This window comes from Python bivittatus, unplaced genomic scaffold (genome assembly GCF_059951505.1).
Source record: "Python bivittatus isolate LINGU-HERP-01145 unplaced genomic scaffold, Pbiv_v1 ctg000320_np1212, whole genome shotgun sequence".
Taxonomy (NCBI): Eukaryota; Metazoa; Chordata; class Lepidosauria; order Squamata; family Pythonidae; genus Python; species Python bivittatus.
The window spans coordinates 10,181,044-10,207,828 of NW_028277052.1; the positions used below are offsets into that span (position 1 = coordinate 10,181,044).

The window sequence follows — 26,785 nt, forward strand, 5'->3', positions numbered from 1 at the left end:
AATCAGACTTCTGGAGCCAGGTGCTTCCGGCGGATGTGAGTAGTACTAAGAGAATAATCTGACGTGGGTGAGGAAGTCGGGCTGGTTTCCCGGCGTCTTCGATCCCGTTACCCCCGGTTTCCCCCTTCCCCCCGGGTCAGGGCCCGGCGCCCCGGATCCCGCCATGATCGACTTTTTCACCATCTTCAGCAAGGGGGGGCTTGTCCTCTGGTGCTTCCAAGGCGTGCGCGGCCCCGCGGCGGCCTGCACTGCGCCCGTGAACGCGCTGATCCGGTCTGTTCTCCTCCAGGTAAGAGCCCCCCTCCCCCACTTCTGGGCCCCCAGCCCCATTTCCACGTGGGGTCTTCGTGGGGGTGGGGTATCTCGTCCACGCGGGGTGACGAGCTAGCGGGGAGCTCCCTGACCATCTCGGCGGATTTTAGAAGCCTTCCCTGGTTAATCCTGCGATGGGAAACCACCGGGAGATCACAAGAAGAACTTGGAAGAGGGCAGTAGCCAAATGCTTTCATGCTGCTGCCAAGAGAGAGATATCCAGGAGTCACCCGGAGCTGAGATCGACTCAAGGGAACTTTTACCTTATTTGATTATTGACAAACCCCCTTTTTGGGCCTTCCCTCTTCTCCCCCATTATTTTCAATCCTCCTCCTCCAGATATCCCATCAATCAAGTTCTCCGTCCGTTTGAGCTGTTAGAAGTCTAAACTCCTATCTGAACATCTTAATGCTAGGATTTAGTTGAAATGATAGGGCTAATCCATGACTCTTGTATAATAATATAGTTGTATGACTACTGAACAATAAATAAATTGATTTATTCCCTTCCAACTCCCTTGTAAGACATTACAGCTACTTAAGAAATGGGAAATCTCCATACAAAGGAAATGCATCCTATAGAGGAAATTCCCTGCTCTTCAGGCTCTCGGTTTGCAGTTGGAAAAACATAAAAGATCAAGAAATAGTGTGAAGAGGAACAAGAAATTATGACAGCTTGTTCTGCTTTCTCTGTCTTGGAAGTCATCCTTGACATCTTTTTCTATGCTGCTGTTGCAATATAACATCTGTATGCTTTCTGTAATTGTTTCTGAGTAGTAGTTAAGAACACGGCCTGACTAAACTGGACTTTCCTGCTAATTTCCATGCCTATTGATCAATACTTTGAGCAAGCCGGATGAGCTAATTTCTTGCAGCATGTTGTAACTGGGACATTTTGCTCTCCTAGGAGTTCATTTGGGGCAGACTAAATTGCCCAGCATCCTGCTCTGTCATTGAGACTGCGGCAAATGTTGCAAAGATTCCTTTAATACGGTTCTTGATTTCTTTTCTCAGTCTTTCATCTTAAAATAAACTAGCAGGGTTTTTTTTAGTGTTTACAGGTTCAACTGCATGATTATCATCTCTTTGTCATTCTTCTTGGCCTGTAATAATTCCATTATACTAGTTAACTCCAACTTTTACTGTTACTGTATCTGAGAAATTAAATGTGCAACTGACATTTTTAATGTTAATTTAAGCTATAGGTAATTGGTGATTTTCACTGTATTCTTCGTGCGCAAACTGAATTGAAACAACTTACATTATGGCATAACATGTTTTATGAACCAGGCTGTATATATTTCAGTCACCTATTATTTGAATCCAAGTCTTTCAGGCCATTGGTCTTCTCTTCTTCCACTATACTCCTGCATTTAAAAGCATTTTCTGAGTAAGAGAAAACTTTTTCATTCTCCTCCACAACCCCACCCGCTTTGGTGCCAGATGGTTCTCCACTCTTCAGGAATTGTATAGCATTATTATCCGTTTATATCTAAAAGCTTTCCTTAAATTGATGGTTTCAATATCTGTGCTGATGAGTACTTTGTCGGATTGGATTGTGCGCCATGGGACTGAAGTCATGCTTTCCCAGGTCCCTTGCTGGCTGGGCTTAGGAGATACTTAGCAATCTCCACATGGTCTTCTTTGGTGCCTTTTTCGACTTTGCATTTGCTTGTTCAGGAAGGTGTGATATTAATGAATTGGTATATGATATTTAAGCATCTCCTGCTGATCAAGATAAGCTCAAGTAATTTATTATAAGCAGTTTTCATTTAGTTTGGATTTCCAGAATCTGGAAGCATCCTTCTTAAACTTGCTTTTTAAAAACATACTCAAATGCCACTTCCTATACTGTATCTTCTTAAAAGAGTTAACAAGAAAAGTAGCAATAAAATGCATAATATGTTAAAATAAGGTAAAATAATATTCACTAATACATTCATTTCAAAGCCTGGGGAAAGGGGGAAACATTTTTCCAACATTCATATTCATGAGTTTTTAACAGGCACCCAGAAATTAGGCAGATCCTAGATTTGAGAAGGGAGAGCTGGGAGCACAGGCACCACAACAGAGAAAAAATAATTGCAAGAAGGATTTCAGTGGTTCTTGGTACACATGATGCCACCAGAAGCTATGCTGCAAGAAATGCTCAAGCGAGAACATTCTGTACCTCATCATATGGGTCTGACTTCTGTAGAAAATACTAATTTAAGAAATCAAGAGTTGTCATGCCAGTTGTAATGGGGCTAATTAGTAAGGTTTACTGCTGTTCTAACAATGGAAATTCATTCCAAATGGGTTCCCCAGGTTTCACATTAGACCACAAATAGGGTCCAGTTGAGCTGAGTCCCCTTTTGGTTATTTTTATTATCATGTTTGCTCCCCATTTTATATTTTACATTTATATATTGCATATGTTTTATTTATTTGGTTCTTTTGGTTTATTGTTTGCTTTTCTGTCATACACTGGCCAGAGTCACATTGGTTGAGTTGGGCAGCCTTATAAATCCAGCAAATAAATCGTTTCTGGATACATACAGGCTGCTGAATTGGGATCACAAAAGCTTTGAAACCTTGCTACAGACCTCATATTGTTGAATGAACTGCAATATAACTTTTAGCGGTGACAAGTTGTGTAGCTTGAAAAAAAGGTCTTGGAAAAAAATAGAATTTATATGCTTATTTAAGCACCTGAATATTGGCACTGCTTCTCCCATCTCAGTCTGCACCCCAGCCCCCACCACCAAAGAACAATTGCAGAAGCCGTGTTTGAAATGTAGGTCTTGTGCTTCATTATGTTAATTTTCTTCTTCTTTTCAGGAGCGAGGTGGCAGCAACTCTTTCACCCATGAAGCCCTTACACTTAAATATAAGCTGGACAATCAATTCGAGCTTGTATTTGTGGTACGTATGCTCTTTTGTGCTGAACAAGTGTTCAAAAAAGGATTCACTAGCAAATGAATACTACATTGAAATAAAAAACTTTCCCTTCATTGTTGTCTGGTTCTTGAGACTGTAGAACAGGTGAAAAATATGTGGCCTTTTAGAAGTTGCTGAACTATAACTCCCTGCAGAGAAGTCAATGATGAAGAACATTATGAGTTACAGTTCAGCAACGTATTCTTCCTTCCCACTGTTGTAATCATATTGTGTTGAGGTTCACAAATCACACCATTGTCGTGGAATGTTTAATCATGCTTTGTTTGATAAGCTATAGTTGGCTGGAATACAAGATATGGCGCCAGAACCAAATGCATCTCATAATGGCTTATGGGGTGTGAGCCCAGTGTGTCATGATGGCAGTGTCTTATAAATGTTCCTTTATATTTGAACCATTAATCAATTTAGAAAGTACATTAAGAAATGTGGTCTTTTTTGAGTTTGTCCATCTGCTTGTGTGAAAACGAGAGAGAATGGAGGCAACCAATTCATATTACTGACTATTAAGCCAAAAGAATTTGCATATCCTTAGATATGAGCCCTCTAACTACATAGCTGTTTTTTCTTACTGCACTGCTTCTCCTCTTTTGCAGGTTGGATTTCAAAAAATCTTGACTTTAACCTACGTGGATAAGTTGATAGATGATGTCCATAAGGAGTTCAGAGATAAATATCGAAATGAGTTTCAACAGAAGGGAACTCTTGGGATCCTTAATGGCACCTTTGATTTTAAGGAAGATTTTTTACGTCTCCAACGGTAACAGAATAATCTCCTTTGGGGGTCCCAAAATCTCACACGTTTTCCTGTTGTTGATTTATCCCAATTGCTTTATCTTTTGCAGCTAAAAGTGTAGGGTTTGGCACAATAGGAATCAGTGAGAGGTGGGCAGAAAGGAGACTTCTGGGCCTCCTGGTTCAGTTGTTGCTATGCTTTGCTGCAGTGCATTTCAAATGGAGGGGGTTTGAAGAAAGGTGATGTTTCTTGGCTACCAAACTAGAAAGTGTGTTCAAAGAACAACCAATTCCAGAGCTGTAGTATTCTTCCCAGCTATAGCCCAGCATGATTAACTGCACCCAGGCTTAAGACAAGATATACAGAAATGGGCAGCTTGGTGTTCATCAGCTACTTGGGCAGCAGTTCCTTGCCAATGAGGGTGCTGGCAAGTGGGAGTTGAAGTCCAGAATAATGGATATATTTGTCCTTTAAATCATTTTAATCTTTTTGCCATCACACCTCCCTTAAGGTACACACCTCCTCTAAAAATCTAAGCAACAAAATGAATGCAAATGAACAATGAAAACAATACAATGAAACTTGGGAAAGGTGATTTATTGTAACAATGTACAACTAAAAGGTTCTTCACACTTCTGGACTCTGTCTGCACCTCCCCAAGGGAGGTACACCTCACAGTTTGGGAAACCCTAGCTTAAGGGATATAATCTTGCTAGGAGGTGTTTTTTTCTATTTGAGTAACAAGGATATAGCAGACACAGTGTGTTATGCAAATGTCTTGACACACCTTGAACTTTCCTTACTCTCTCCCCTTATTCCCTCCCTGCACAAAAGGGGAAGAAATTGAAACATCTGTTTGTGATGTATAACAAACTGTAATCTTATGAAACTATGGGAAAACAACGTATGCAATCCATAGTTAAGAAGCTAGGTGATTAAACCAGGATCAGATTAGTTAATACCCTACTTTGCTAAGAATAATACACAAGGGCCACAGTGTTGATATCAACCAGGAAGCTGATTGGTAATGGACTACAAATGGAAAGTTCAGATACACTCCTGTAGTGTGGGCAGAGAGGTTGAGTCTGATATTGCTAAGTCATAAGTTATCTTTTTTCCTAAAAGTATTTGTTTAATCAGTCTGGTCTTTTAACACATTGTTTAAAAAGCCCGCTGTAATTGAGATACAGCCATTCTTTAGAAAATATTTCAATCTATCCTTGTGAAGGACATATTCATAAACACCTTTGAAGAGGGGAGAAGTCCTGGGAGAAGTCATTATAATCACTGCAAACAACATTGAAAAAGAGCAAAGACAAATAGCTACACAGATCAAAATCATGTCTTGAAGTGCCCAATAGAAGGAAAGAGGGGAGGGAGGGAAGTGGATTCCATGAGAAAAATGTGGTATTCCTGACATTACATAATTTTCCCTCTTTCCAATCAGGGAAGCAGAGGAGAGCAGTAAAGCCCGAGCTCCCACTGCCATGAAGACTTTTGAACAGTCAGCAAAGTCCCAAAAAACCGTGAAGTCTATGATAGAAACTCGGGGAGAGAAACCAAAAGAAAAAACTAAGAATAAGAAAAACAAAGGTTCCAAAAAAGAAGGTGAGTTGATATTGGAGTGAGCAAGTTGTGGGCCCTAGTGGCTCATAGTCCGTAATGCTGAAGAACAATGGGATTTGTAAGCTGAGGGTACTTTCAGTTTTAGAGCTGTTTTCTGCCCATCCCTGCTTTAAAACCTTGCATGGGACAGTAACAGTCTTGTTTCTTCAGCTCAAGGAAGTGAAGTGGCTACAGCCCCCAAAACAGCTCCTGCAGTTAAGCCGGACCCTCCTCTTCCAACTGCGGACAAGGAAGAACTGAGTAAGGATGAAATTTTGAAGAAGAACCGTGAAGAATTCTTCAAGAAACGGATGAAGGGTGGAGAGAAGTCCAAGTAAGCAAAGCCAATAACTGGGCAGATTGAATGTCTCTTGTTTCTCCATCCAACAGAACCTTTCTTGGATGGTTCTATCTTTACAGACACGTCCTCCAAATGTCTAATGTTACTGTTTACTGAAGTCAGTGAGGATAAATACTAGACCTTTGCAAAGCTTTGAGGAGCGTTTCATTTCAGAGATGCTTTAAGTGAAGGGTCTTTTTGATGTTCCTTTGCAAAGCAGGCAAAAGTGAAGTGCAACTGAAAGCGAAGTGGCTGTGGTACTTCACTTTGCTTTGTCCAGCTGCCTCACCCCAAAGCTCCATTAATTGGAAGAAGCTTCTATGCAGACACAACACATAGACAGAAACCTCTTCCAGCTGAGGAACTGCCGGAGGAAGCTTTGTAGTGATACAAATTGCCTCAGCAAGGCAAACCATGTTTTGCGGCAGGAAGCAATTTACAAAGTCAAACAATTTGGTTGCATCTGGCTGTCCTTCTCTACACTTGGAAGCTAAGCAGGGTCCAAAGTGGTTAGAATCTGAATGGGTGGCCACCAGGAATCCTAGGCCTATCAGACTGGGAGGTTGGGGGGAAAAAAACACATTCTGGAGGAACTGCAGCAACAAATCACTTCTCTGTTTCTGCCTAGAAAACCACTAGGAGTTGAGCCACCTATCTACCAATGAATGAAATTAGCCTAATTCTACCTTAAAAATGTGTCATACAGCTGTGGAATCTCCTTACAGTTATGAAGTCTGTCTGTAGCGTTTCTGGGTGATTCCTTGAATGTTTAAATCTATTGCAACCTTGTAAAATGCAAAGAACATGCATATATGCTCCCACTAGGTTGTTCTCTGTGTCCTGAAATTAGTGGGTAGATTCCCCAGGTTAAGAACGCCCAGTTTATGGACAACCCATAGTTAAGAATGGAGCTTGTAACAGAATTCGAGTTACGTACACAATGATTCAAGTTAAATACACAACGGTTTGAGTTAATTACACAGTACTACTTATACAGTATTATACGATAATACTGTTCCAGCTTACATACAAATTCAACTTAAGGACAGACCATGGGAACAGAGCTTGTTCTTTAACTGGGGGCTACCTGTATCCCGCTCATACATGTGTGCCCTTAATATAATAATGCATGTTTACTCATGTGAGAAGACATACATTTGTTTTACTGCCTTTCAACTCCAAAGAAATTGCACCCTTCTGTTCAAGCTGGTCATCTTTCTTTGAACTAGAGGGGAAGGGAAAGTATGATTAGAACACAGCCTGCCCCTTCCTCAGTATAGCAGATTCTAGGTGCCAGGATCTCAGGAAGGACTACCAAAATCTCACAAAATGTTGAAACTGTTAAAATCTCACTAAGTCTGGGCAGTTTATTATGTCATTAGATGAAACTGGAGGCATCGTAATATTGCCAATCCCTTCTCTTTGTGGTCCAACCAAATTCCATGTTGCATGTACTGTAATTCACCACAGGAATTTTGCTTAGCTCAGTGACTAAGATCTAAAAGAGCTTCTCTTTTGTCTTCCTTAGCAAATCGCCAAAGCAGGATGCTCAGAAGGACAAGGGGAAGAAGCCCCGTGTGTGGGATACAGGGAATTCTAATGCCAAAGTACTTGATTATAGTAACTCCACTACTAATGGAAACACAGACACTTGTCCCATGGAGAATTATGATGCAGAAATGGTAAGATCTCCATTAAGATTTCCTGTCCTTCAGGTGGCTCTGGAGCCTCAACTGGGGTTCTGCATAGCTACAGTAATTTTTCTTGCACTTAAATCATCAGCACAGATTAAGAGGGCTTCTGTATAATGAGATATTTGTGCAGACTTTGCCATTAAAGCAGATATGTTATTCGAATCAATGGCTGAACTGCATTTGCAAAAGTAAGAGATTAATTAGACTTCTGGTTTAACCACTGCTTATTAATTAAGCCACAATACGCGATGCTTGCTCATGTGGCTAAGACAGACTGTTCCCAATTCAGCTGCTGGTAGATGGAAATCGTGAGCGTGGCCGCCTTCTTGATCTTGAGTATGATAGTGAAGAGGATCCTGGAGAAGAGGATAAGGTGGTTCCAAACTCTTCAAATACAAGGTGAGGTTTGTGGGCCTCCTCATCTGCTCTGCCAAGTATCTTGCAGCTGTGGCTGCCATTGTGGCATTTCCTTGGGTTTGGCTTTCTGGATTGTGCAAGCTGTTGTGATTTTTAATGAGTTTATGGCTTGGAGCAGTGTTTCTCAACCTTCGCTACTTGAAGTCCACACATCTTCAAGCTGTCAAGGTTGAGTAATACTGACTTAGAGTGATGTGTGAGCTCACTCTCTGGCTGCAATTGTCCTGCTCCAAACAGAATCTCTCTGGTGTTGGAGCAAGAAGTAACTGCCATGGAGGACAGCTAAGTCCTTGAAGGTATGGTTTGTTTTCATATGGAGAAAAGCGAGCCAGAAATAAAATGGACAGTCAGTACTTTCACGATACAGTCTTAATTTTTTATCTTTGTCTCCTCCACCAATACACATGTCTATATCTTTTCCCGTCTTGTAGCATAATTCCCTTTTCAATAAACAAAACCGTATGCTACTCATAGCTGAGAAATGCCTAGTATGCAAATGGTTCTGCCTGACCATGTGCATGTAAGCACTTTCCTGATTCTGTGCCTTTTAGTTTGTTCTTATATTATGATTTGGGAATGTTTCAAGAGACCACTGTCAGAACTGAAGGTAGTGTGCAAAAGGGTGAATTGATGTGATCCAGATATTCTGCTCTACAACTATTGTAAACCATTGGCCATGTTGATTGGGGCTGATGGAACTGAAGTTTAAAACAGTTGGAGGATATCAAGTTGAGAACTCCTGATGACATCCGTACACTCTTCAACATTGATGTTTTGTTCATCCCATGTCTCTTTGCTTGAAAAGTGACTTACAAGTTGTGAAAGAATGCTTGGAAATAAGATTGTATCACTGTTTTACTGAAGAGTGTGAACTTGAGGGAAATCCTTTTTTTGATCTGCTCTTTCCATCCTGTACTATGTTAACCTTGCCTTCCTGTTTCCAGCACCAAGAAAAGTGGTCTTGGAGGCATGTTTGGGATGCTGAAAGGTCTTGTGGGTTCTAAAAGCTTATCCAGAGAGGACATGGAGCCTGTGCTGGAGAAGATGAAAGATCATTTGATTGGTAAGATTGAATTCCTTTGGAGTGAGGCTGATTTTGGACTTGACATGGCAATGCTAGGTCATACACTGGACTTATTCCTCCAGTGCATCATAAAACAGTCAGAAAAGGTGTTCATGTTGATAGCTGGGGTTTAGAAGTGATGGCTTTTTTTCTTGAAGGCTAAATGAAAGAAGGGTGGAGAGACCAAGGAAAGCTAGTTGCAAGATTTGCAGGTCCCCAAATTTCTTACAAAATGCATTTCATATCCCATCTTATATTCCTTCTTCTTGATCCTATTTTCAGAACAAAGTCTTATTCATTTATTACCTAGCCAACACCTCAAATGGTTTTGGCTGTCCATGCTTTCAGAGCTGATCCTTCAGTTAAGGTCAGTATTCTAATCCAGGAATATTGGAGATTGGACAAGGGCTGCCCAGATCTTGGTCTAGATCTGTATGCTGCACCAACACCTCTTGGTTTTCTAGGGATATATAGAGGCTGTATACCTTGAAACACCAGTCTGATTCAGGAGGATTTGATTTTATATCAGAGCTGAACAGTCTGCAGCCCTCAAATCCCCTTTCTGCAACCCTTAGAGCTCTTTTAGCTATGATTGCTAAGATGTCCCTTGAACAGATGAAGACTGCAGGAGCTTTAAAACAATCTTTTCTCATAAGATCATCAATAACATCTACACTTCCTTTTTCCCCTCATAGTCATAGGTTAGTTCCATCTCTGGAGCATTAAATGGCTTGCACAGCCAGTGCTTGGTATTTCCCAGAGTGACTTCCTGACTTTTAGCCTTTCAGTACAGAAGAAGCTGAAGGCCTCAATTGAGGAATGCTGACCTCAAATCTAGAGTGGCTGTAAACAGCACTGTCTTACCACACCCCTGAGTTGCTATGAGACAAAGATGCCTTATAATAGGAACTAGAAACACTACATTCTTAACTCAGTTGTGCCTTTTCTTTTCCCAAAGCGAAGAATGTTGCTGCTGAAATTGCAGTTCAGTTGTGTGAATCTGTTGCAAAGAAACTGGAAGGCAAAGTGATGGGCACCTTCACTAGTAAGTGTTTCTAACTTTTCTAGTAGCTTTTCCATGTATTGCAAACAACCTGATCTGTTGGGGCTGTCCTTGGATATGAACCCAAATACACTCATTCATTGTGGAATCCATCTATCTAAATAGTCTGCTTTTACTGGATTTGAGAGATTGTTCACAGAGTCTTCCATCAGAAAAGACTGTGTACATCACAGTAGAGATGGAACACGCCACTCACTCAATAACGTATAATGCAAGTATACCAGTCTATAGTGATTTCTGTTGCTCCTGTTCCATCCTCAAATAGAAAGAGGTAGATTGTGTTAAATCCAAAGCATCATATGCCAAGAATGTCTCATCAAGCAATGAACTGGATATATTTTGATGGTGGTGGAAGGAGATACGTACACAGAAACATTAAACATGTGGCATAATTAAGAGTGTAACTAGGCTGTACTTGAGTTACACTATTTGCTGGTATCCTTAATTAATCTTGTCCCAGACAGTCTACCGTTCTCCATATTTGCTATGGGGCATGGGAGAGTTCCATGAAAGCACACCACACGGAGGGAATATATTGCTCGCTTTCAATTTTCCAGCGGTGACGTCAACTGTGAAGCAGGCCCTTCAAGAATCTCTGGTGCAGATCCTCCAGCCTCAGCGCCGGGTGGACATCTTGCGTGATGTGATGGATGCCAAGCTTCACCGCCGACCTTATGTTATCACTTTTTGTGGTGTCAATGGAGTTGGGAAGTCAACCAACTTGGCCAAGGTACCATAGTAGCTTACCTCTGTGTGTGAGTTTGTAAGCAATTGGAACTTTGGATCTACTAAAGCTTGATGAGATACCATACTGGCATGTTGAGTTATGGAGACATACATGGGAGGTCTGCTTCTTGCTTAAGGTCTTCTGCTATAAAGCATGGTACAAAATGTTGCTCACTTTCTTGATTCCTACCTATTTCAGAGGAAAATGCAGGAAGGATGGTTCACCTGTCCTTAAGTATTATATGATATCATTCTTAGTAGTCCGCATTCCACTTATTTCCCCTTCGATCTCAGTTTTTAAATTATTCAGATTTCCTGATGTTGCAGCTGTCTACTCGGCCATAATAACTCTGTACGTCTAAGCATCTGTTTTCAGAGGAAGACCTGGTGAACATGTTTGTGTTCCACATACATCAGAGTTCATTTTGGTAAATGGGCAGCTATATACATTATTTATCATCTATGTATCAGTCAATCTATCAATCAATCATCTGTCTCTATCTCTATCTGTCTATGCCTTCAAATCAGTGTTAACTCCTGGCAACTACCTGGACTAGTCCCTGCAGTTTTCTTGGCAAGATATTTTCAGGAGTGGGTTGCCATTGGGGCTTAGGGCTGAGAGGGAGGGACTGGCCCAAAGTCACCCAGCTGGCTTCATGCCCAAGGTGGAACTAGAAATTACGGTCTCCCAATTTCTAGCTGGTACCTTAACCACTATACCAAACTGGCTCTTTATAAGCAACTTAAACAGTTGTCCAACAACCCGTCTTGCCTGTATCTGCATTACTACTCAAATTTTGCAAGGCTCTCCTTTGATTATTAAAAGGAATGATTTTTAAGTTTAAAAAAACCACTTGACAAAGCCTGCAAGTTAAAGGTTGATGCTTTCAAGATGCTGACCTTCTGCCTGTTTGGGGGCTACCCCTGTAGAAGGGTTGTATGAATACTGCCCCGCTGACAGCTGGAAGCAAGGCTGCACTTTTTGTGATGGACTGGAATGGTGGGAGGGGAGTAAAGAATGTGCTCTCATCTCCAGAGGAGCGAGGAAGAGATAAGCGGAGGAGACTGGCACCTCCCTAAGAAATTCCATCGATGTGAACTGGCTGAGCCTGGGAACTGGTTTCATTCTGGGAAGATTCTTGTTAAGAGGTTGTAGCTAATAAACCTTGCTGGATTGATTCTGCATGGTCTCCTGGAGTTCCTCGGGCTAGGCGTGACACTTTTGTCCTTAAATCCTGTTCAGAAGTTGGCTGGGAGGAGTTGGCAAGCTCACGTTCTTCTTTCTGCCCACTCTCCAGATTTCTTTCTGGCTGATTGAAAACGGGTATAGCGTCCTCATTGCTGCCTGCGATACCTTCCGTGCCGGAGCCGTGGAGCAACTTCGTACTCATACTCGCCGCCTGAATACTCTGCATCCACCAGAGAGTCACAGTGGTCGCACCATGGTGCAGCTTTATGAGAAGGGATATGGGAAGGATGCAGCCGGTATTGCCATGGAGGCCATTTTATACGGTAAGGCCTCCCTCACCCTCCATGCATCACATCTCTGCCCCCACCCAATCATGTTAGTGCTTGAAATGTCTTGTCTCCTCTCTGGCCTTTGCTCTCCATTTCTGAGGATACAAGAGAACATAAACCATTCTGACCCAGCCTTGCTCCTTTTACCAAGGATGGCCCGTTCACCCCTCTTTTTTCCTTGCCAGCACGCAACCAAGGCTTTGATGTGGTTTTGGTGGACACGGCAGGCCGTATGCAAGACAACGCTCCCCTGATGACAGCTCTGGCTAAACTCATTGCAGTTAACACCCCGGATCTTGTTCTGTTCGTGGGAGAAGCTCTGGTGGGAAACGAGGCTGTGGATCAGCTGGTAAGTATTTCAGCATTTGAGCTGGGATTCCACACCAGCTCAAGTGGAGGGTGGCTTGTTTTAGTCTGGTTCACATTATAATATCCACGCCATAAACCAGAGGCAGGCGAACTGCAGGATGTGTTTTTAACTCCCAGATGATTTTTTGTGATCCTGGAAGTCATTGAGGATTGTGCCTCTTCCATCATTCGGCAACTTTATGGAGTGTTTTTTTTTTTTAACAACCAAAAGAGCCCTTGAGTGAGTGAGGCTTCACACACCTGCTTTACCTAAACTTCCAAAAAGTGAGGGAAAGGGATGCTGACAATGGATTTGAGCCTTACGCTGAGCTACAACTCAGGAGTCCAACCCTTCTGTCCTTTGAATGGTGCTTATCGTACAGTGTGTTACAGCCAGGAATTAGGCTGTAGATCAGTTGTGTGGTACACTGAAGGCTCTACCCCACATAGCGTGAAAAAGCTTTCTGGGAGAAAGGCTGATAGTCTACTTGTATGCAGACTTTTCCAAGTCTATTTCCTTTTTTCCTTCCACCACTCCTCAGGTCAAATTTAACAAAGCCCTTGCAGATTACTCCATGGCTCAGTCCCCACGTCTCATTGATGGAATTGTTCTCACCAAGTTTGACACCATTGATGACAAGGTAAATGTTGGGTCATTTGGTTACCCTGCTTGGGGCAGTGGGGGAGGGATCTTAGATCAGCTTGGCTGCCTATGGGCAATTTTTGAGGAAGGCTCAGGAATTAAAAGACTTGCAGGAAGCCTCAGATGCCTGATATGAGGGCCATTCCTTGTCTGAAGAGAACAAAACGGCTACTTTTCTGGCTTCAGAAAAATCCAGACTGTTTAGTTTGCTTTGTACATTAATTACGGAAGCCAGAGTAATAATTCCTTTGCAGTTATACCCATGGGGATATAAGGTTGCTTGGTTTAAAAGAGCTCTGCAAGTTTATCCCAATTTGCTTTGTCCCCTGAAGGCCTGTAAGACACGTACTCTTTGTTTTCCTCCCCAGGTGGGTGCAGCCATCTCCATGACATACATCACTAGCAAACCTATTGTGTTTGTGGGAACTGGACAGACCTACTGTGACCTGCGTAGCCTTAATGCCAAGGCTGTAGTTGCTGCTCTTATGAAGGCCTAAGCATCCATCATTGCACCAAATTCCTGTCTGCAGATGTCTTGGAATGTGCTTTCCAACTGTAACTTTTCCTGGAATCTTCCCCCACCCCCACCCTTTTTTTTGGCATAGTGCAAAAGAGAATAGAGGAACGCTAGGAAAAAAAGCCACTGTCCTCATTTCATTACATATTGCACACTTCCCTCCCTGCAGTGCATGGAGTTTAATTTTAGTAGAGCTGCCTGTCTTCAGTTGTGTTCCACTTCTTTAAAATGACTTTGTCCTGCTCTAAAGTTCTTTGGGAAGAGTCTTTCTTGAAGCATTTGCTGTCTACAGCATCTCTTTGCTTTATTCTCCCTTGTCCAGTAAGCCTTCCTTTTTTTTCCCTTCCTCCCTCCCTCCCTCCCTCCCTCCCTCCCTCCAGCTCATCCTGGGTTAGTGGTGTCACAAGAGCTGGGGAAGAGAGTTGTGCTCCAGCCCTTGGACTTGCTGACATACTTCAGACTCTGCCTTGGGCTTGAGCAGCCACTCTGGATTACATTTGGGGCGGGGGGGGAGAGTCAAAAGCAAAAGGGGTGATGCCTGGAGAAAGGCATCTAGCAGTAAATTAGCTGTCCCTGATTATTGTATAGAGCAGAGAGAGGTTGCTCATGACATAGGCTTCGTAAGCTGGTTTTGATCACAACAGCACCCCAACTGCAGATCAGAAAAAACAACAGAGTAAGGGTAAATCTTTTTGTTCTAGGAGGAGGAAGTATGAGTGTGAGGGCTGCTGATTCCTTCACAAAGTCGCCTTGTCAAGCCCTTATACATTAAGCTTGTCTGAATTGTCTGTGATGACCCTACGTGGCAACTTTGCACACGATCTTCAATCCACACAGGCGAAGCAGGTGGTTGTGTTCCTGATGGTTCTCTGAGGACAGTTCCTTTATCTGGCCCCTTCCCCCAGCCAACAGGGTCCTTTCCCTAAAGGGAAAAATAAGTCCTTGGATGGATTTTAATTCTGACAGATGAGCTTTCGGCCTCAGGAGTGGGTTTCCCACTCCCATAAAGCAGCTGGTTCTGGAAGTCACTGCCTCACCTCACCCATCAAGGGGGAGAGATACACAAACAGCCAGCAGGAGCCACTGCATGCCACTCCACCTGCACTGGCTTTTGCTTTCCAAACCAACCTGTCTGCTTCTTTCTCCTCCTCCTCTCCTGGGGATTATGCTGGTGGCTGCCTGCTGCCTTCCTCCCCTCCCCTCCCCTCCCCTCCCCTCCCCTCTCAGAGTGCCTCTTGATCCCAGTATAAAGTGCTGTGTTGAATAACACCAACGTCTCCATGAAGACGCCTTGGTAGCTCGGCACTGCAGATGTGCTCTAGTGCAATACGTTGAACGCTGCCTGCTGAAAATTTATATAATAAAATTTCTAAAACCTTTTCTTTGTCTTCCTGGACTTTGAAAAGCCGACTTCTCTAAGATCCAGCATGACTGACGGACAGGTTTTCTGAGTACACAGCTTGCTCACTTTCAGTTCCTCTGCTCCTGCTAGTCCCAACTGCAGGATCATTTTAGGAGGACCTCCAGCCTTACAGCAGCAGGATTCACAGAAGCTGTTGCGACTGGATACATTCCCACATTACTTTAATCCCATAGTTTAATCTCATCTGAACAAGCAGGAATAAGGAATACGTTCCCTGCCCAGCCACCTCCTCACTGGACAGGCTGAAACAAAAATCAGAAGACTTTTGCTGATCCAGAGTCTGTTATGCCACTTAGACTATTAAAGACCAGATGAACACACAAGCATCAAGCCTTCATGTGGTTTATTTCTGGCTTAGTATCACATACAAACCATGACATTTGTTTATTCAGCAAACAATAGCTTAAAAGGTCACAATTTAGTAATATATGAAAGCAGACAAAATATGGTTAATGTGTCCAGCCAAGCTAGCTTCAGACCAGCATTCTTAACCGCAGCAAACAGCTGAAGCACAAATTAGCCAACTATATTTTAGTGCACTGTATTGTGCAAACCCAGAAAATTGGGTAGTTATGTAAACCATGGGTTAGTTAACCAAAAGTGTGCATATTATGCAGGCCATCATCATCATTAGCAGCCATAATTTATGAAAAGCCCATGTAAATCAGACAAATGAACTTTTAAAAATCCCAGCTTCAGATTTATACAATGTATAAAAGAAAGATTTAGAAAATTAGAGCTTGACTTTTTTTTTTTTAAAATGCTCATGTGGTTCAGTCTAAACCTTTACAGAATATCAAAATAGTAGTAATAAATTCTCAGTTTTAAGGAGAAGCTAGATTTCCTTACTGTTACAAAACCTAAATGAAAAATGAGATCACATTGATCAACATATCTTCATCACACATCCCTGGGAAAATCTCATGTCTTAGAAGGAGTTCCCAGCATAATGCCTTAATCTACGGCAGTGTTTCTCAACCTCAGCAACATTAAGATGTGTGGACCTCAACTCCCAGAATTCCTCCAGTCAGCATGTCACTGTTGCTCTAGCAATATGCCAAGCGCTCTCAGTTACTCCCTGAGTAGTCAGTATCTTCAGATATTGTCTGTCCTTACTGAAGGGAGATGTTATAAGAATGTGGAGAACCATGAAGGGCTGGTAACCACACAAATGGCCAAAATGATTAACAAGCTAGCTTCCAGAAGACTGAAAAGGCACGTGTTCAAGTTTACCAACCATATGGCAAATCACCAACTCTCGCAACAATGAGATCCATCCTCATACAACATCAAGTTTATGGAGTGATAACTTACGACAGCTTTGAGAAATTCTGCCTTGTAAGTGTGATGGGTGAGAGGATCACAGTCTACAAATGAAAGGCAGATCTTCTATGCATCACATTACTTCTCTTAGCAGAAATGATACTTCTCACCCATGGATCCTTGATGCTGAAACAGGCTAGGCAGTTTTTGACAAGGGGATCTTGCAACAAACAGAACTGGGAACATATGTTGTTGAATGTGCTTCCTGTTCCTAAGCACAAGGGGTCTATTAAGTGATCAGGAGCGTTTTCTGCAGGAACGCAGAATTAATCAGGAACAGTATCCATGTGCCCTGTGGGTCCCATCCAGTTGAGTCCAACCCCTGGCAACTGAATGGACAAACACCTGGATATTACCCTAGTTACTCCTCACAAGGAAGCACACACAATTTGTTTCACCTGACCAAATCAGGTTTCTTCTATAGTTCAGAGAGTTCTTACTCAGGCTAAGGTGTCTTGTGAAACATGGAAGTTCCCTTTTTAAAAAGTATTCCTCCCTAAGAAATAAAAGAAGTTTTCAAATTAGTTCTTCTGTAGCGGTAAGGACCACTAGGACTGTTTTTCTTCATGCCTCTGCCAACACAGAATCATCACAAAAACCACCTTAATCTGGCTTATTGGGAGTTTTGAAGCAAGGAAGCACGTACTGCCATTCTTCCTAAGGCGTCTTCCATTCCCTGCAAGGAACCTTCTGCTATGTTTAGTCCTAAGCTTCTACCACACACAAAAAGACAATTTTAGTGGGAGTGGTAGCTGCTGGTTAGCAAGATTCATCTTCTCAAAGCTGACTGCAAGGAATTTTGAATATTAAGTAAGTTCTGTACCTTTGCTTTCAATACGCACGGTAACTCTGCCATTCAGTTGTCCCTCCTGAAGTGGACCTGGGAGGAAAAAAAAACAACAAAAAAAAACAGTTGCCTGAACAGAGAGGGAGGTGAAAGAACGTATGAAAGAAATCCAGAAGTATCTTAGCCCCTAAACTAACTCTCCACTTGGAAAACCTCAGAGTCCAGACTTCTAAAAAGCAGGCAGGTCCAGTACAAACTAAATCAGATAAACTATATATCCAGTTTACATTAATTGTAATTGTAACTTACATTTAAATGTTGTTTAGATCACAGTTACTATTGCACTGCGTGAATTATTCTCCCCATCTGTCACATTAAAAATGAGAACTCAAAGGCAACTCTGAGTGGGGGGCACACCCAAGGCCACATCCTCCTTGACTTGGGGATGAGAATTGTTTTTACATGCCATTAAACTCATCAGCTAGAAAACGTATTGTTTTTCTTACCCACTTGACCCCGGATGGAGATCTCATTTGCCAGCCTCTCAAAATATTCAGGCAAGTCTGCGTATTCCTCCCCATAGGAGATGACTTTAATCCCTTTGTCAAGCATGTTCTCCCGGAGTTTCTTAAATTCATCCACATCCCCACGACGTACAAGCATAAAATGCTCTAGATCTGATTTGTGTTTCACAGCTTCTAAGAAGAGGGCTTGGAAGGTTGTGTCATCCACAGTCCAACCACAGCCTAGGAACAGGAAAGATTTGGCTTCGTACAACTTCTGGATCTCCCGCTTTAAAGGACAAAGCAAACAGACAGACAGACAGTGTCTCTATTTTCATAAGAAAGGGAAAATTTTAGGATTATAAAAATAAAAAGCCAGATCAGATCATTGCAGTGAAAACATGGCCATCTGCTGGAAGGCTGTGCAGATACCCATGCAAGCCATATTATCCTTCAATATGGGAGAGGTAGTTCACCATGGAAAAACCCTCCTGGAAAGCTACTGAGAGAAGATTCTAAGGACTAGTTTCCACTCCCTCCTAAAAGCTGGACGCATTTTTTTAATCTCATCCTGTGCCTGTTTTGGAGGAGACCAGATCAGAGACAAATAGGGACTGAAGGTCTGCAAAGAAAGTGAAGCCACATTTGTTTTAACCATTCATGATGCCTGCACAAGTCAGAATCAACCCTGCAGATCAGCAAAGCAACTGTGACTTGTTTGGCCAAATCTTGATTCGTTTTCTCCACTTTTTCCAGCCTGTCTGAAGAGTTCAATGGGCAGAGTGTTTTTAAAAAAAAAAAAGTCAGGATTCAGGATGTTGAAAGATTCTCTGCAGGCTGATATTGGATAGGAACTATGTATTGCGTATGTGGGGAAAACTTTTCTGGCCTAGTATGGCTGGCTGAAGGTGGACAGAACTGGGGATTAGATGGACCCCTTAGGGATCTATATATTGTCTTCCTCCTCCCTGTATTGTTCCAATTTCAAATGTGCACCTCCAACACCATGGCTATTTCTAAATGCTTATAAACTCAAGAATCAAAAACATCTAGCAGCCCTCCCACATGAGAACATTCTTCATTCCAAAGTCAGCAACAGCTAGCAGGGACTGCAAATCTCACCATAACTTCTACATTGCGTAGGACATTCTGATAACCAGCTGGATGAAGCACTATTCCACTGGGATTGGTGTAGACTCCATGAATATGAAGGACACTCAGCTTCCTCTTCTCCTGCGCCCACTCAAGGACCTATTCAACGTAAGCAATCTAGGCTGAAAATTGCAGTTAAACAACACAAAGAAGACAACACCTCCATTCTAGAATCATATCAACTTCCCAATCACTATTTGTTCATTTGACTGGTTATTTCCCCTTAATGTCTTGTTCCTTGCTCAAAACTTTATTTCCAACATTTCAGAAGTAGAAAGGAGAACATAAAATGTGTAATTTTAGGGCCATTTATATTTTGATTGCTTATTATGTGGTACAGAAGATCTACTATTGATACAAATACACAACATTTTGGTTTTCAAAATGTACAACTTCAAATATACAAATGCATAACAGTAGTTTATAGATATTCTAGGCAAGGCTACCATTCAAAATTTCACTTTTGGGGAGAGAACCAAAGCAAGCAGTATGTATTTTGGCAGTGTACATGTATCATGCTAAGCCACAACATTGTTTGTTTGCTTTTGGTTTACTGCAATGTTCAAATCCTACCACTTTTGGCTTATTCATTAAAACATCATTGAAGACATGGCTTAACATCTTTTTTTTTTTTAGCAGTTTTTCTTTTGCCATACCTTGACTACTCTAACAAAGTTTTTTTTGTTTTTTTAACCAAGGATGGCACACAGAAAAGATTTTCATACATATTTCAGATATTACAACACTTGTATGTCATACAGTTCCCTCTATTTCCTTTTGGTAATGCTCTTCTTTTAACTTTCCTGCTCCAATCAGGAATGTCACATGTATAATTTTATTATTCAAAAATGCCACACAAATGGCAAAGTTCAGGAATGCATACAGAAGCTCAAGCACAGAGAATCAAACTAGACATAAAGAAATCCCTCTTCCACTGTTTATGTGCTTTCCAAGTAAATTAGGCATCAGGTCAATTTATTAAAAAAAATAACATGACGGCATTTTGACTTTTGGAAGCTAAACTGTGGAAAGAATCATTTAGGAAGTTTCGTTATTTGCTTTTTCTAGACACTCTTGTGCAGACAGATCTAAATGACCCGTGAATTTGTTAAAGTTGTAGCAAAAGTTCTAGAAGAAGGTAACTTTTCTCCTGCAATTTAAAGGCATAGAAGACAACAGAGAAGCAATGCTTCAGGAGCTTTTAAAGCTTTTTCATGGGAGACTGCTCAATAAGATGTGATTCTTCTCTTAGAACAGGAAAAGGGGACACCATTACCTTTTTCTCATCAGTGAGGTCAAGAGATTCAAGCTCCTTCCCTTGATCAGCTGCATAAATTTCCAGTAGGTTATCAAAGTTTGTGGTCAGAACAAGGGCACCATCCTCCATCAGGTGAAGCACTGATCTCAAGAGTTGCTTCCCAGTGTCTTCCATCTTGGACTCCAGGTCATCAAAGACCTCATACAAACAGTCTTTGAAAAATGAAGAACGGACATTGCTTGTGCGCTGCCAAGGAAACAGACACACCAAGATCAGAATCTCATGCCACCTGTGCCAGCGTGTAGCCTCCCAGATGTGCTGAATTTCAGTTCTCATCATCCCAAGCTAATGTGGTTACTGGAATTGATAGCACACCAGAAGGGCATCAGGTTGGAAATAGGTGACATGTATCACTGGACTCCATACCTTAAACTGACATAGGTTCCCATCCTCAAATTAGTTTGGATGTACAATTCCTTCTCTCTACCCAACTTTGGCTCTTTTAGAAGTAAAGGATGGGGTCTTCTTTGCACCCATGGATGCACATTTTTTTTAACAGTAATAGTCAAAGACCATGGGCAGAGGAATGTGTAGCAGAGACACTGCTGGATGAGGCACAATCATATAATGCTCAGCTTTTTTTGAGGATGGAATTTAAAACAGGACAATTAACTGACTGGAAGCTAAGTGGGTCAACTGTGCTCTTGGTTTCAACAAAAGCATTGCTGCCAATGGCATTCAACTCGGCAGCTGAAATTTTGCAGGGCCATCCATCCATCCCTGGTGGACCATCTTTACCTCACCCATTTTAAGCATTTTTTTTTTTTTAATTTCAAGCCTGCAAAACATTCCCTTCTGGGTGCCTGAACTCACAGGAGACAGTTTCTGGATCAGGTCATGAGCAACATGGATGAGGTTTTTATTGTCCTCGAGACACTTCTGAAATCTTCTCCTCTCCTCCTCCTCCAGAAGGTCGAAGTCAATTGCAGCATCCAGCAGGGCCTGGATTAAGCCCTTCCAAGACTTCAAGGCTGGCACTTGAGGAGCGACTGCTGCACTTATGCCTGTTCCAATCACCAGGACGAGATCCTGGGGCTTTTTGCATTTTAGACTTGGCAACAGTTTCCTACAACCAAAGGGGGCAGGGAGAGGACAGAAGGGAAGAAGTTAGCATAATTAATGATTTCTCTCTTGCCTTTTCTCCTAGGATCCCAGATACATGGTCCTCCCTCTTCCCCTTTATCTTCCTAAGAGTCCCATGAAGTCCCATGTGGACTGATGACTTGGAACAGCCAGAATGCTTGCAGTCCTATTGAGGATAGCAGTGATAAAACTCTACAGACTAATAACTTTGATGGCTGTATTTGCAAGGCGGCTATACTGGACCAAGAGCAGAGGAAAAATAATGGAAGCTGACCTATAGAAAGTATTTCCATGTGTGAGATGGAAATGGAAACAGTAGAACAGCCTGCTAGAATGTGGATTTTAGGGGCAGAATTTCAGTTTGGAAAACTACTCTTTGAAGAATGACTCCCCAAGCAGACCAGAGAATGGGCCAAATCTTACTTTTCACTCCCAAATTCAGGAGATACAGAGATTCATTTGGAAGTATCCTATTTACCTAGGCTTCTTTGCAGCTGGCATCCCATCCTCCAGCAGAATTCCTTTGTCCAGCTTGAGATTGGCATTAGAAGCCATCCAGTTGCTAGGATGAAAGAAAGCTGTCAGGAAGCTACGTTCTCCAAGCAAGAGAAAATCCATTAAGCTTGCCAAGGTAATGTTGAATATTTTCCATTATGGTCACTGACCAGAATTGCCAAGGTTATGTTGTGAACTCAAATATAAACCCATTATCTCTTATGACCTCACCTGCCGATCAAGGGTCAAAGCAGCACTACCTTGCTCATGTTATTCCAAGAAGTATCTCAAGAAAAGGAAGCATCAAATTTGAAGTCTGACCAAAGGATTTCTTTAAATTAGGGACAGGCTCACTATAGTTTAGGCCTCAGTGCTAGCCAGCTGCTGCTTGCATGACCAAGAGCAATGTAGGTGAAGATGTCTAGAGGATGCTGGCTTTATACCCAATTTAAATTCGAGGAAGACTCCATGGCACATCTGAGAGACTAACAATGCGTGGGGATTAGCTACTGTCAAACCCCAGGCCAAAAAAGGATCTTATCTTTTGCCTGAGAATTTGTGGCCTATTCTTCTTATAATTTAAGATGCTATACTATCTGAAGTGTTTCATTAGAGTTCCAAATATCAAACTTTTCCTGAAATGAAGACTCAATTATGGAAACATCATTTCATCAAATAGATTGGAGAACATCGTTCCCGAATTTGATGCCATCCAGATGGCTTTGACCATACTGGCAGGGAATTCTGGAAGTTGTGGTCCAGTATGCTTAGAAGGTACCAGGTTGAAGAAGGCTAGCTTGAAAGATTGTGATGAAATACTACACATCTCTTCTTTCCTTCATTTTTTTTCTTGAATGCACTCCCTTAAATCCTAATTCCCTGCTTTAATTCAAGCTAGGTTAAGTGACCTAAATCAGAACCACAAACAGCAGGTTGAATATCTGCATAGAATAGGGAATATTTCTGGTCCGCACATTCAATGAATGTGTTGGTACAGCAATTGTAAATTGTTAGCACTTGTTTAAAATAAAGATGCCTTCCAGTTCAACTCAATTCCTGATGACTCACACAGACACATCCATGTTGTTTTCTTGGCTACAATATAACTGTGGTTTGCCATTGTCTTCTGAGATGTTCTTTTGACAGCCCAGTCTAATTAACAGCTAACTAGAATTCTCAGGTAGCCCCCCATTCATATACTAAGCTTAACTTTGCTTTCTAGGTGAGCCATGATCAGGTAAATGTTGCCACAGTATAAAATACTCCCTACAAATATAATAATGACACATGACAATAACAGTAGCAATAGACCCGGGTCCACTGTGTCCATCTACCTACAGGGACATTTTTCTCCTACAGCTTCCCCCCACCCTATCTAAAATTCCATTCTACCCCTTCAGGATCTCACTCTTTCATTCTGAGATAGCCCAGTCAATTCTCCAATCTAACTGCTACAGAACAGACTGATCCCTAGTTCAGTCCCTTAATGAGGCTGCTAAGAAGGGGTAAAAAGACCAAATTAAAAGGGAGATTGGGTAATAAAAAAAAAAAGTGGGAAAAATAAATTTATCTGTGTAAAAATCACTGAAGGCAAGATGCAGTTGTCTTTTAATTCAGCAGCCACTCAACAACCACCCCCCAAAAATCTAGAATAAAAACTGGATTAGTTTAGGAATCCCAGTGATAAGAGTTTTATCCTTATTCTTTGGACATTACACATCTCTTGGAGAGGTCTTCTGACCATAAGACTGCATATGATTGAGAAAAAGGTCAGTGACTTTTATTAGATGAAATTTAACTTGCTCTTCAGAGTTTAGGGCTTCATCAGCAACTTGGGCAACATTCTTTTCCCCCTCCTTCTTTCTGCTGCCTTGTTTGAAAAACAAAAACAAGTCAAATATTGCATTCTATATATTCCTTTATCTTGCTAGGAGGAAAACTCCAAGTATTCCCATGGATCCCACGCTTGCTGGGAAATCTGGGAGTCCTTGGCCGAAACATTTACAGAACACTAATTGGGGAAGGAGACCCAGTTTGGTATAAAGGAAGAAGACAAGGGCAAACCAGTTCTGAAAATCTTGCCAAGAAATCTGCACGGACTGTCTAGCCAATTGCCAGGAGTCAAGAATAATTTGAAGGCACACATACACAGAGAGACACAAAATGGGGAAGGCTACTATGCGGTGTTCAGATGGCAGGCTAAATGAAAAAGCCAAGTAAACAAGCACGCACAGTTTACTCTCCATTGTACGGTGCTCTTTAACCATGATTTGCAGCTCATAATGCAGAATTTCCAGAAATCAGGACTTGTACCCAGAAAATCAAAATGCTGGCCAATCCCAAATCGCATAATATGGCAAGCTGTACAGTAAAAGAGCAATGAGCAATGGGAGGTGTAAAAAAAAGTGTGGCTCATCAGCCAAGCCTCTCAGCTTAGTGTGTTGGGCAAACACAAATACCAAGTATAAATCAATTTTACTGTCCTTAAGTTACAGAGACTGGCTGTAAGGCTGATAACAGCAAGTCTTAATCACCCACTCTGCACTCACATACAGATCAACCCCAAAAGGAGTCACTCTTGAATGCAGGAGGATCTATTCCCATGTGAAAGGATTTAAATCCACGGTATTTACAACCAAGATGAACCCTGAACTCTTATTTTCCAGTTCACGCCTTATAATCTGAATTGCCACACTGAATCAACAATATATCCCACCCCCACTCTTTTAGGAAGTAGGATAGTTGCCAAACATTATCTGCTGAGATGAAAAGCAGGAAGAGGAAGAATTTTTTGAGATGCAGGAACTATCTGATTTCAACCCTGCGTAATTCTGACAAATATTCTACCATTATAACATCACCATACTTCCTGATTAGAAAAGAAACCATCTTTCAGTTCAGAAAATCGCCTACTTCAAAAAAGCAAGGACCACCCATCCACCCACACAGACAAACTGACATGCTCCCACAATCCATGTGTTAATACTGCAGCTCTTTTGTTCCAAATAAACTATGTCTTCTGGATTTTCAGAACCAATAATCAAAACATTGTCTTGGAGATGGCTTAGATCCCTAATCTGCCATTTTTTTCCTGTGACTCTTTTGAGCCAGAGTTGTCAGGCAAGTGATTTGTTCTCCCTTATTCCCCAAGAAAACAGCCAACATGTCCCACTGCTAACAGATCAATCTCACTACACCTGATTCATAGATTGTGCTAAACCATAAAGTGGTTTTGTTAGCTAAATTTGAGAGTTTTTGACTCTCAATTCGGATTCAGTCCAGCGGAAGGTTTCAGTTTTTACCATTTTGGTTTAGAGTGATGTGGAAATCTTGTTGTTCTGGGACCTTGAAAGCCATGGTTTATAGCTTGGTAAACTGTACAAGCTTAACCAGTTTCCCTTTTCTCCCTCTCTCCTTTTTTATTAGACACTTTAAAGAAATGGTATCAAAAGAAAGAAAGAAAGAAAGAAAGAAAGAAAGAAAGAAAGAAAGAAAGAAAGAAAGAAAGAAAGAAAGAAAGAAAGAAAGAAAGAACAAATGAAGAGAACAAGGAACTAAAAAATGTCACAGATACTATAGTTTTTCATTACATCATTAGTTAATTAGGAATAAGTGAATATATAAAGTTTTAAAATATTAAAAATTGCTATGAAGCTCTTAAGAAAACTGCAGGGGCTTGTCCAGGCGGTCACCAGGAGCCAACACCGACTCAAAGCCTCCTCTAAAGAAATACTAGCCACCAAGCCTTGAGTTCCTGGAGGGAAGGATGCTGATAATAGCAACAATTATTATTATTTATTCATTTAAAACGTTTATCATCGGAGTCAGGCAGCTAATACATTCAAAACAAACAAACAAATAAAATAAACAGTTTAATTGATGGAGTGGCTGCTTAAGCTTCGGGATCAGCTACTAAGGGAAGATCAGTCGGCATCCGTGCAAGGATTCCTCAGCTCCTTCGCATAAAACCCCCCAATAAGCGTCGCCCCTTCGCAAGGAGGCTGCAAGCCAACCTGTCATTTGGGACTCGGCGAGGGCATCTTTTCGTGGCCGCGAAATAACGGTAGGCTGGTTTGCGGGGCGGGGCGGGGCGGGGGGGGAGAGACCCGCCCACGAAACCCAACAGCCACCACCCTCGCCCAACCCCAAGCCGTTGCCAGTGCCGGGGTGCCAATGGGAGCCCCTTTACAAGCACTGCCCGGGGAAATGAAGAGGGGGGAAAAGGGGAAGTAAATGAGGGGGGCTTTTTCGTGCCTTCCCCCCACAGCTGCCCTGGGGCAGACGCGGGAGCAGCTCCCCCTCCAAGCAGGCGGTGGGGCGAGGGCGGCCTCTTGCCGTTCAGCCGCAGCCGGAGCGCCCGCCAGGCGAGGGGGTTCGCGACGCAGCCCCAGCCCTCCTGCAGCCTGCGCTCGCCACCCCCAGCCCGGCCAAGGGTCCAGGCCTCGTGAACGGAGCCTCCTCGTCTACCCAGCCCTACCGCGGGCGGCGCGAAGTCCGCTTACCTCACGGCGGGGAAGGAGAACCGCCGTCGCCGCTGGAAGGAACGGCATCACCCTCCGCCTGAGCAACGAGGCCGGTTCCTAGAGCGCCTCTCGCCTCCTCCCCCCCCCTTTCCCTATTTTCTTTCCTCGCTCCCGTTGATAGCAAACGGAAGTTCAGGCGAGCTCGGAGAGATAGAAAGGTAGAGAGGGGAAAGTGATGGAGTTGGTGGTTCCGGGTTCCGTTTTTTTTTCCTCCTCTCCCCTTAAACCAGTGTTGTCCAAACTTGGCCACTTAATTCTGG

General features: G+C 42.3%; 2 protein-coding genes across 3 annotated transcripts; one reads left to right on the forward strand and one right to left on the reverse strand.

The window, feature by feature from the left end:
- The first annotated feature begins 41 nt into the window (after window positions 1–41).
- On the forward strand, window positions 42–15,297 carry SRPRA (SRP receptor subunit alpha). The gene is made up of 14 exons (XM_088139056.1): window positions 42–289; window positions 3,132–3,215; window positions 3,845–4,008; window positions 5,432–5,592; window positions 5,761–5,923; window positions 7,458–7,611; window positions 7,913–8,022; window positions 8,985–9,103; window positions 10,062–10,148; window positions 10,724–10,896; window positions 12,191–12,404; window positions 12,596–12,759; window positions 13,301–13,399; window positions 13,770–15,297. The coding sequence occupies exons 1-14, from the start codon at window positions 164–166 to the stop codon at window positions 13,896–13,898; spliced, it is 1,947 nt and encodes a 648-aa protein (XP_087995182.1). The 5' UTR covers window positions 42–163; the 3' UTR covers window positions 13,899–15,297.
- A 784-nt stretch (window positions 15,298–16,081) lies between these two features.
- Window positions 16,082–26,638, reverse strand: SIRAL1 (SIR2 antiphage like 1). Of its 2 annotated transcripts, XM_088139058.1 has the most exons (8): window positions 26,505–26,638; window positions 21,986–22,069; window positions 21,238–21,490; window positions 20,383–20,610; window positions 19,077–19,205; window positions 17,958–18,243; window positions 17,488–17,544; window positions 16,082–17,160 (listed from the first exon to the last, which is right to left on the reverse strand). In XM_088139058.1, exons 2-8 carry the CDS (start codon window positions 22,060–22,062, stop codon window positions 17,144–17,146), a joined length of 1,047 nt encoding a protein of 348 aa, XP_087995184.1. In that variant the 5' UTR covers window positions 22,063–22,069; window positions 26,505–26,638; the 3' UTR covers window positions 16,082–17,143. The 2 variants fall into 2 exon arrangements, with proteins under 2 accessions (XP_087995184.1, XP_087995183.1); XM_088139057.1 differs by having other exon boundaries at window positions 16,082–17,544.
- Window positions 26,639–26,785: the final 147 nt, after the last annotated feature.

What these genes read in the sequence shown, in the direction of transcription:
- SRPRA (XM_088139056.1), top strand. Translation starts at nt 164, where the DNA reads ATGATCGACTTTTTCACCATCTTCAGCAAGGGGGGGCTTGTCCTCTGG. An exon ending in CAAAGGTTCCAAAAAAGAAG is followed by an intron (nt 5,593 to 5,760) that starts GTGAGTTGATAT and finishes TTGTTTCTTCAG; the next exon opens with CTCAAGGAAGTGAAGTGGCT. An exon ending in AGAATTATGATGCAGAAATG is followed by an intron (nt 7,612 to 7,912) that starts GTAAGATCTCCA and finishes TTCCCAATTCAG; the next exon opens with CTGCTGGTAGATGGAAATCG.
- SIRAL1 (XM_088139058.1), bottom strand. Translation starts at nt 22,062, where the DNA reads ATGGCTTCTAATGCCAATCTCAAGCTGGACAAAGGAATTCTGCTGGAG. An exon ending in TACGCAATGTAGAAGTTATG is followed by an intron (nt 18,244 to 19,076) that starts GTGAGATTTGCA and finishes TGTCCTTTAAAG; the next exon opens with CGGGAGATCCAGAAGTTGTA. An exon ending in CTCCATCCGGGGTCAAGTGG is followed by an intron (nt 17,545 to 17,957) that starts GTAAGAAAAACA and finishes TTTTCCTCCCAG; the next exon opens with GTCCACTTCAGGAGGGACAA.